This window comes from Lepidochelys kempii, chromosome 4 (assembly GCF_965140285.1).
Source record: "Lepidochelys kempii isolate rLepKem1 chromosome 4, rLepKem1.hap1, whole genome shotgun sequence".
In the NCBI taxonomy this organism is placed as follows: Eukaryota; Metazoa; Chordata; order Testudines; family Cheloniidae; genus Lepidochelys; species Lepidochelys kempii.
In genome coordinates, this window is record NC_136383.1 from 71,485,640 (window position 1) to 71,496,569 (window position 10,930).

At 39.1% G+C, this 10,930-nt stretch overlaps 1 protein-coding gene across 3 annotated transcripts in view; it reads left to right on the forward strand.

Moving 5' to 3' along the window:
- GALNT7 (polypeptide N-acetylgalactosaminyltransferase 7) overlaps window positions 1-8,604 on the forward strand; it is a 111,809-nt gene extending 103,205 nt beyond the window's left edge. For all 3 annotated transcript variants that reach the window (XM_073341645.2, XM_073341644.2, XM_073341646.1), the window contains 3 exons: window positions 1,928-2,026; window positions 3,353-3,481; window positions 6,230-8,604. In XM_073341645.2, coding sequence (XP_073197746.1) covers window positions 1,928-2,026; window positions 3,353-3,481; window positions 6,230-6,367 — 366 coding nt within the window. In that variant the 3' untranslated portion in view covers window positions 6,368-8,604. The remainder of the gene's footprint in view (window positions 1-1,927; window positions 2,027-3,352; window positions 3,482-6,229) is intronic.
- Window positions 8,605-10,930: the final 2,326 nt, after the last annotated feature.

The window sequence follows — 10,930 nt, forward strand, 5'->3', positions numbered from 1 at the left end:
CCCTGTCATCCTGACCTTATCTTTAAGAGGGGGTCAGTGTGTCCTTGTATCGGCTCTGGGGAGTGTGTTTGCATCCTACTTGGTATCTGGGTGTTCTGGTACCACCCTTTTGGAAGGTGTTTACATGAGTCTCCTATGCCTAGAACTTCTCAGGAATGTGTATATTTTTGCAATACCAGCCTTATTCTTGCCAGGGTCTGTGAACCTGCACGCAGGCATGTTTTATAACGGGACCTGACTTCTGCTCACAGCCTGACATTTGCTAACTTTGCTTTCTATTAGCAAGGCTTGACCACTACTTTAGTTCAGACCTTTTATACAAGGGCTTGTGACTCAGGCTCTCTCTTTCTACTACAACTGGGTTAATATTTGACTGGAAATTTCATTAATCCCTGCTGTTCATGACTTCCAAAGGTTGGTGATAAATTGTATATGTTTGGGAAGACAGCTGTGATAAATATCCATAGATTTATAGAATTTAAGGCCAGAAGAGACCTTTAGATCACTCTAGGCTGCTGGCCAGTCCCCTCAGCCCAGGAAGAAGTGACATCATGTCCAGAATCTGGTGCAGACCCTCTTCTCAGGGCTTCCGTTTTATTTCTTCCACATAAAATTAGTGCAGCACATTGAGCATCCCTTCCCCCATAACCTGGGGTGTTCTGTAGGGGCTTATCTATTCACTACAGGTTTCCATTCTACAGGCCACTTGCCTGACAGCCAGACCCTGCTTCCTCCTACAGGAGTCAAACTACTTACTGGTAGTTCTAGCTCTCCTTCCTGTTACTGCCTTCAGGCTCCTGGCAGCTCTGTTCCAGCTGAGTCACTTTCTGCCTTTTTATAATCACCTGATTCTTTGCTGATATGTCTCAGCTACCTCCCTACTATAATATGCGAAGCTAGGCCCAACTCCTCTAAAAGGGAATTTTTGGCCATTCATCCCGTGACAATTAACTAGTCAAACAATATGTATATGACAGGCTCTTACAGTTCACCCAGTTACCCCTGCATTTAGCTCAAAAACTTGTTTGACTAAAGCATACTTTCCAAACAGGCATCCAGTCTTGATCTGAAGATATCAAAGGAGACATTTTTTTCCAGTGGTTAATCACCTTCACTGTTTGTTTGTTTTTTGCCTTATTTCCCATTTGTATATGACTGACTTTAGCTGCCAATCATGAATCATTTAGTACCCAGTGTTTCCCCTCTCCTCCCCCCCCCCCCAATGTATCAGATAAGCTCTCCGTTTTCTTTTTCATTGAGCTCTTTAAGTCTCTCAATGTGTACGGCATTTTCTCCGTACTTCAAATAATTTTGTGGTTCTTTTCTGCACCCTCTAGTTTTGCACAATCTTTTTTAAAATGCGGACACCAGAACTCTACAATGTTGACGCTTTATCATAGTAATTTTCTGACATTCAGGTCAAGCTCCATTTCGTTTTAAGTCTGAATAAAACAACCTTCTATCTCATCCCTCAGATCCTCTCCTAGGTGGAAAGCCCGATCAACCCTAATTACAAGCCCCTGCTGCACACCATTTAGGAACATATAAAGAATTGAACATCCTTTCATGGGGGATTAACTGCATAAGAAACCAGGCCTACACCTGAAAGAGCTCCTGCTCTGTATGAATATGGTAAATTTGAAATCAAACTTCCATACAGTATATTCACTAGCATACTTATGTCTGTTATCTCACAATAGCTCTCAAATTAGTATGGCCAGTTGGATTCATAAAACTTTCTCCTGATAATTTAACAGCCTTATCTCATTTGATTCCAATTTCTTGCAGTCTTGCTTCAAATATCTGTGTATACTATTCGTTTTGGAGGACGATGAGTAGGATATTCCTTAACTTCTTTGCACTGGACATCATATTTGTCCAAGGTCTAAACTAAAGTGCAAAACCCCTTTTCCCCTTCTCCCCACAGATCAGAGGCTTTGAAACTGCTTACTGCATAGATAGCATGGGGCACACCAATGGCGGCTTTGTTGAACTTGGACCATGCCACAGAATGGGAGGAAATCAGGTAAATAACCTTGAGGCGAGAAGTTTGAAAGAGACAGTCGATGCAATGAATAATCATAAAGCTGTTTCTCTGATAAAGTCCCTAAAACTACTGTGCTTACCAAAAAGTAGAATAAATGCGGGGGAAAAGTCGTGAACTGTGTCAGCTTTTATGGGTGGGAATTTGGGATTTGTTTCCACTCAGGAAATATTCCCCTTACCCACTGTGGTGCCTTAGTTATTACTTCTCAGAACTGTGATATAGTTATAGGTCTGCAATGCACTGATGCACTAAATGGCTTTCCACTACCAGAAACAAGGAATCAAATACAAATTAATTCATAAGTGAAGCTGAGTTAAACTGGAAAAAGCTTAGTTCCTAATAGATAATTGTAATAAGACTATTGCACAATTTGCCCCACGTCTTCACAATTTTGCCATCTCACCACCACAAGGACAAATGTACAACCTACTTCAGGCAGTCAGGTAGCTTTATCTTCTTGAATTTGATACTTTAAATTTTGGAAGTCTGTAAACTGAAAAATGGCTCAAAGCAAAATGGTAAGAAGAGGTTAACAAAAAGTTATCTTCCATATATATATATATGACTTAACCCTATGCAGTCAAGCTTTGTCAGTAGTGCAGTAACATACAGGATGATGTCCCTGTTCAAAAATCATGTTCAGTTGGCTCTTAATGTAAAAATGTCACTGTTGTCACTGTAGTTTAAAATATAGCACAGTACCCTGTGAAAATACATTTTCAGTATACAGTACTCGAGAAAGCCTGTGAAAAAATCATTCTTTTTCAGTCCTAAAATCTTACCTTAATAAAATGCCAATCTAAGAAGTAGCAGAAATTATCTGTTTGTATTTAAGTTTGGTAGTTTTCCCTCTGGCCCAGTGCTCTTTAGTTTTTAAATTTATTATTGTCTTCATTTGAAAATACTGGTGAGGACAAAAGTTCACTGGCTATCAGCTCTTTGAAAGATAGTGATTATATAGCCATCAAACTGCAGATTGATTTATCCAGCTCTTCTCAGGAGCCTCTCAGATAACATCTTTTGCATTTATCCCCTTTGTTCTTAACTTAATTTAGTAGTCTCATATATTTAGTTTTCTGAGCTCAGAAAGAAGGTACTTCATATGCTAAGTCTCTGATAATGAAAAGCTAATATGTTGCATCACTTAAAATAAATCACCCCTATTCAAGCAAAAGTAGGTGTGATGATAATTTCAAAAGACTATTCCAGACGATTTAAATTAATCGTTATAGTATTGCTTCTAACATTTCAGTTACCTTATAAGTTCACCCTTTGTGTTTACAGTAACAAAAATTTTTCTTTTAGCTTTTTCGAATAAATGAAGCTAATCAACTCATGCAGTATGACCAGTGTTTGACTAAAGGACCTGATGGATCAAAAGTTATGATTACGCACTGTAATCTGAATGAATACAAGGAATGGCAATACTTCAAGGTATGTGAGCATATGGTGCAAGGGTAGGCAATTTGTTAAGACGTTTTTTAAACCCCATGTCGTTAGACTTTGTGCACACATCTGGAAGTAAAACTGTAGGACCAGATTCACTGAACTTGGTGTGGCAAAATGTAAATTTCACTTTCCTGTACCAGGCTCTCCCCTTGCTTTCTGGGAGGAATTCACTCTGAGGGAAGATGGGTTTTGTTGACACTCTCCCAGGATTTCCACTGCAGGAAAGCAGCTTTAAGTTCCACCAGGACAGCTGCTGCCAAGGAAGAGGGAGAAAAATTGTTCTCCTTAACCTCTGAGGATAGGACAAGAAGCAATGGGTTTAAATTGCAGCAAGGGTGGTTTCAGTTAAATATTAGGAAAAACTTCGTAACTGTCAGTGTGGTTAAATACTGGAATAAATTGCCTAGGGAGGTTGTGGAATCTCCATCATTGGAGATTTTAAGAGCAGGTTAGACAAACACCGCTCAGGGGTGGTCTAGATAATACTTAGTCCTGCGATCAGTACAGGGGACTGGATTAAATGACCTCTCAAGATCCCTGCCGGTCCTATGATTCCATGGGTATGTGCTGAATCAGCACATTCCCGCTGCCCCCTTTTTGGCACTGTGGTGGCCCGCACACCCCGATGAAGGTTGCAACAGCTTATGCTCACAGCAGCCTTCCTGCTAATGTCCTTCCCACCAAGAGAGTTCTCTACAATGTCTGTACTGCCAGAAGCTGGCATAGATGCTAGGGTGAATTTAGCAGCTCGAATAATGTAATTTGATTACCTTGCATATCTAGACTGAAATAGCGTTCCATTTAAATTACATTCTTCAGCAGTCCTGAGAGGGGATAAGGGAAGTACAGCAATGCTAATTCTATTTCTGCTAAATTTAATTATTTTTATGTGTTGCCCTGTGCCTTGTTCAGCATTTGGTTTTGTTCTTTTGAGTTAGCTAACTATTCGCTGAGTAAATATTGTCTTATCTTTTCTAAATGATGTGTGTGGCTGCTGTGTAATGCTGTTGTGAAAGATCTGAATTTTTAAATGAAGTATTGATTTCATAGCTTGTAATAGTTATTAAGTAAATACGTATTTTCGTATAGGTATTAACTTTGAAAACATTTTTATCATACTCTATTATATTTAATGAGTCAGCTTATACTTTTGTTCCAGTAAAAAGAGAGAGACAGAGTACACTAATAAGGAAATTTGGCCTTTAAATACGTGCACACACACACCTCGATTGTGTATTTGAGGGCATAATATGGTCTAATAGGGTTGAATGCCAGATTGCTATTACCCAGTTGTTTTCTGAATCATTACCATCTAGCTTGTTGGGCATTTATTAATTCACTCATTAGTCTGTTGGTATCTGAATTCTATTTGCCTGAAGCAGCTAGATTCTTTGTTAAGCATTATGTGGTGAAAGTCCATTTGCCTTCCACTGACATGCAAGTTTTTGTAATATTTGCATACAGCTGTGAAGTCCTGAATAACAAAAAGCTGTTTGTATGGAGCTAAAAAGTTGGGAAGAGACAGACAAGATCTTTAAATTCCAGGAATTTAGATAAAAATCAATACACACTGTTTTGGTGTCTACTTTGTTCTGTAGTATATATGTATAACTTGTTTGCTCTCCACCAATTCTAATGTGGCCCAGCATGTTACTTGCCACTTCATTAGGCTTTGTTTTTACATGAGTTGAATCCCTTTCCACAGTAGCTGTGCCAATTGTGCAATTGTTTGCTTCAGTGTTTCTGTTACTAGAAGTTAGGAGACAGTGGTCCAGTAGGCACAGCACAGAATGTGGACCAAAACATTGGGTTTATTTTCAAAGAAACGTGATAAAAGACGATAAAAGATGGGTAAGCAAACAAACACTGGAAACTGGGTGCACTTGTGAGCCAGATTTTCAGTGTTTAATTACTGTGCAACCCATTTTTAAAATATATTCTCACTGAGGGGGGTGGACTGGGGCAGAAAGATAACAATTATAATCAGTACAAGAAATGTGATGCCCAGGGCAGACATGAACAGCAACATTTTTGGGGAGGTGTTTCTGTGTCGGTCAAACAGTCACAATATTTGTGCCACTGTAGTGAATCAGTTATGTGACTATAGGGATTCGGTAGCAGTGCTGCTATAGGCCACTCAGGTATCCCAGAGAGAGTATAGCCAGATCTGGTCAGACTATTCCCTTTGTCTTTTGCTGACTTTTGTTGATCTGGGGGACAACAGCTATCTCATAACCCCACTTCTCCCTGCTACCATTGGAAAAAGGAAATGTGGGAGAAGAGCTGAGGCAAATCCTCACTTTCACCCCAAATATTTGAATTGCTCTGATGTTGGCATTATGGTTATAAGTTTAGGTGAAGCATAAACAGCCAGATCAGATAGCAATCCTAAGCAGGAAAGGTCTTGTTTTCAAGCATTTGTCTTTAATAAAAAAAAATTGTCTAACCTAGATTTTTTTAAATCAAACATTGAAAACATAGTTTAGAATCAGTTATGCAGAATTAACCTGTTTCCTATGAGGAATAAGTATGGGTTTTTAAAATGGACCAAGTGCATCTATTTACTTTTATAATGTAACATTTCAAGATGTGAAAATGTAGGCCTAAAAAGTGATAAAATTATTAATGTAGAAATGATACTTTCACAAGGACCCTGGGTAATTTGTTTTTAAACAGCTACACATATTAGATGGGGAAAATTTTAAATCTATTTCTGATTCTTTTGTTTTCCAGAAGCTACATAGATTTACCCATATTCCTTCAGGGAAGTGCTTAGATCGCTCAGAGGTCTTACACCAAGTCTTTATCACTGAATGTGACTCCGGTAAAGCAACACAAAAATGGGAAATGAACAACATTCTTAGTGTATAGACAAAACAAACAAAAACCTGGCCTACTGAAACATTAATTTGTGCAGGACTGAAAATAACCTGAAAACTGCTGCAACTATTAACTTTGTACAGCTGCAAGCCTGAAATCTCCTAACTTGGCTGAAGGACATAGATGAACTGTGATATTACAATAACATTATCATCTGCAGTTAATGTTTACAAAACTGCTTTTACCTTAAACTTTGTAGATGTTTACATCTTTTTGTTTTAAGATGTTAGGGGTTTCATGTGCTCTTATCTGTGTTTTATAGGAACAAAGTTAAAGGCACTGTGGTCTTCTTTGGGATTTCACTCAGGGGTCTGAAGGCAGTTTTTTTACACACACTTGAAAAGGTTGGAGTAACCAGACTTTCACATAATGTGGTGATTATCAACCTGTTGTATCTTTTTATTTAATTTTACATCCTACCAAGCACTGCCACAGGTTACTAGCCAGAGTGGCCTTCTTTCACAATCATGCTGCTTTTTTGGAAAGGTAGATTTCAACATATTTAGTGCCTCTTTCATTTCTCTATATATTTTACACGAAAAACATTTGATGGACTGTATGGTATGGATATGTTGATATGTCATTGATAAGGATTAATTGTACCACCCATGTAATTACCTAAGACAAGTTTGTGTTGCCAATGTGACTTCTGTATTTACTACATATTGGTAAGGCAAATAAAGGTACAGACCACACCAGAAATGCTGTAGGGGGTCCCAAAAATATTGCAAAATGTCCCTTTTGAAGCTAGGTTCTGTAATTTCACTGGAAATATGCTGAGTAGCACCTGGATGCAGCTGGTATATTAGGCTTTGTCTACACTAGCGCTTTTGTTGGATCGGTGAGTGAAAAACCCCCACCCCAACTGACGTAAGTTTTACCAACAAAAGCGCCAGTGTAGACAGTGCTGTCAGCGGGAGAGCGTCTCCCTCCAACATAGTTATAACTGCTCGTTGGGGGTGGTTTAATTAATGCTGCAGGGAGAGCGTTACAGCGGCGCAGCTACAGTGGTACAGCTGTGCTGCTGTAAGATCCAGAGTGTAGACATAGTCTGAGACAGCACTAAAGCAATTAAACATTTATTTTATTTTCAGTATTAAAAAAAAGCCAAAAGAAACTGAACCTGAAAGCGTTCCGTGATATATCTGATGAAGAGAGCGCTCTGAATTACAGCTAAGAACTTACAAACACTAACTTCTTTGTTTTATCATGCCGTACAAACCTCTGATGTATTTTAAAGCTAAAGCAATGTATAAAATTAAGAATGGTCAAGGATTTTGTGACATTGTTAATATAAATTGAATTCACCTGGAGGTGAACTAAAACTTTAAGTTAAAAAAAAAAAATTCAAACTAATTAACATACAGGGGTAGACTTTAAAGGGGCACTATCAACTAGTTTTAGATCCAGACTCTGAGACTATTAACATCATGAGTTGCCTTGACTTACTAGGAGTTGAGCCCTTTGCACCTCACAGGATCAGACCTTGAAAGTATTTGTTTTAGAACCAAATTCTACCCTCAAATGCAGATTAGCATTGCGTGTAACTTCCATTTAAGTTAGTAAGGGTTATGTATCACAGCTTTATAAAGGTCAAATTCTGCCTTTAGATATCTATCTATGCATATTTTGGCAATGATTTGGGATCTCTGGCTTCTTTAAACTTCTCAGCTGTCCTTTAAAAGGTGTGAAAAATAAAATTAGAAAATAAAGGAGGGAAAAACTGGAAAAAGGAGAATAAGAGTATAGGTAACTTTATTATTTGTGTGTGTGAAAACTGACTCCATTTTTTGTGTTGGGTAGATTAATCATGTTACTATGCATCAGTGAAAGAAAGGTGGCATATAAATCGTGAAGGTGTGTATTTTAAATGGGTATTTTGTGCAATTCATTAAAAGATACTGTATGTGCATATGAATCTGTATCTGAAACTGCAAACTACAAAACATGAAAACATCAGAAGCTGTTGCTGTAATGACTTTTCCTATTGTAGCCTGCTTGGGGAAATTTTTTTTCCCATATCTTGCTTTGTAAACTGATGATAATATCACTATGCATTTCTACACATTTTATAAATTTGATTTATGCAGATTTTGATACACTGTATGTTTCTGTAGAAATTGTATAAATCTTCAAAAGTTTTATTAGGATAAATTTGGGAAGACGATGTGCATCTTAATGCTGGGTGGTTTGTTTTCTAGGTGAGGAAAATAAATCAAATATTTTAACTTGTGGGTTTGTTATACTTCTGCATATGAACTAATTCTTTAATATCATTGTAGGAACTTTTCCCCCAAATCTAAATTGATTCAGACAACTTTGAGTGCTATATACTTAAAAGTATTTAAAAGTAGAGGATTCTATTTTACTTTTATTCAGGTGCCCATTGTCACTGAAGTAAAGGCCAAGTCTTCTAGCTGCCTGTATGGCACAACTAGAGATTGTATTCCCCTATCCTGAGCTGATTGGACAAGAAATGAGGATACCAATTTAAAAACTGCTGCTTCCAATGCTGCTGCCTCTCTAGGACCTCATCTTATTTTTTTAAAGATAGAAGAATGTGAAGCTAACACCCTCACCATCAGTCAGTCTGGCAAAGGACACAGAAACAGATCTGAAGGAGTTCAGACACCAACAGCATTGTGTTCAAGCTTCCCCTCGTCCTAGGAAGCCTATGACACTTGTAGAATTACTGTACCAGCTGGGAGCAGGTTTCCTTGGGACTGAAAGCCTCTGACATCAAGTAGTTCCCTAAACCACCCTGCTTCAAGGCAGGCTTTTACATTTTACATATGGGGTGCCAAGAAAGTGTCAGAACTGGTGAGTTCCAGAATCAACCCACTGGTTCTTTTCCCCATTTACAGTCATATTCCTGCAACTGCTACCTACCTTTTCTACGCCATCCACCCCAACTTGGCTATCTTCAGAACCAAGAACAGCACCAGCTGCTCCTCTGAAAATATATCCAGGAGCCCTCATAATCTCAGTGTGGGCCTGAAGTGTAAAGATGCTACACACAGCACCAGGCTAGTGAGGAACCCCCTTCAAGACAAAATGGCATGTGCAGCTGGATATGAAAATACAAAGGGATGCTTACAATAAGAGTTTTTTCTCCAAGTCTTTGCTATGTCAACCAGACTTTCAAACAACCTCCAATTTGGACCACTAACCCAACCCTGAACTCTGAGTACACAGCAGTTTGCAAGACAGTGTGATTAGGCATATGCTTTTTAACACACAACCAAAAATGAATAAATGCTGTCACCCTCCCCCTGTAATTGATGGTTTGAATGGAATCTGGAAGAATAGTTAAGGCCTTATGATCATGGGTTGGGGAGGGACAGGACAGACTGGAGGCCACAGAACATTAATGCCCCATGTGTGGGGAAGTATAAATCCAGCACAGCAGCAAAACGGAGTCTGCTAAAGGATTAGGACAGGAAACCAGAGTGAAGTGGATTTTTGAGGTTAGGAAAACCATGTTCCCTAGAATATTTTCCATTCCTATCAAGGTCTTCATGAGAGATGGGGCACTGCTTTTGTCATGTGGTCAATAGTAGGTAATTATAGGACTGAAAGGGACCTCAAGAGGTTCTCTAGTCCAGTCCCCTACACTCATGGCAGGACTATTATCTAGACCATTCCTGACAGGTGTTTATCTAAGCTTAAAAATCTCCAATGATGGAGATTCCACAACCTCCCTAGGCAATTTATTCCAGTCCTTAACCACCCTGATAATTAAGAAGTTTTTCCTAATGTCCAGCCTAAACCTCCCTTGCTACAATTTAAGCTCATTGCTTCTTGTCCTATCCTCAGTGGTTAAGAACAGGTTTTCTCCCTTCTCTTTTAACAACCTTTTATGTACTTGACAACTGTTATGTCCCCTCTCAGTCTTCTCTTTTCCACACTAAACAAACCCAATTTTTTCAACCTTTCCTCAGTTTTCTAGCCCTTTAATCTTTTTGTTGCTCTGCTCTGGACTGTCCAATTTTTCCACATCTTTCCTGAAATGTGGCGCTCAGAATTGGACCCAATACTCTAGTTGAGGCCTAATCAGCATGAATTCTTGCTTACAACACTCCTGCTAATACATCCTAGAATGATGGTTGGTTGGTTGGTTTTTTTGCAACAGCGTTATGCTGTTGGCTCATATTTAGTTTGTGGTCCACTATGACCCCCCAGATCCCTTTCCGCAGTACTCCTTCCTAGGCAGTCATTTCCCATTTTGTATGTGTGCAACTGATTAAGTGGAGTACTTTGCATATGTCCTTATTGAATTTCATCCTATTCAGACCATTTCTCCAGTTTGTCCAGATGATTTTGAATTTTAATCCTATCCTCCAAAGCACTTGCAACCCCTCACAGCTTGATATTGTCCACAAACTTGGTAAGTGTACACTCTTTGCCAGGGGTGGGCAAACTTTTTGGCCTGAGGGCCACATCTGGGTATGGAAATTGTAGGGCAGGCATGAATACCTGGTGGGGGAGGGGGACTCTATGGGGTGTACCATGGGGGGGTTAAGGAATGTTAGGGAGGTGGGGGACACATGGGGT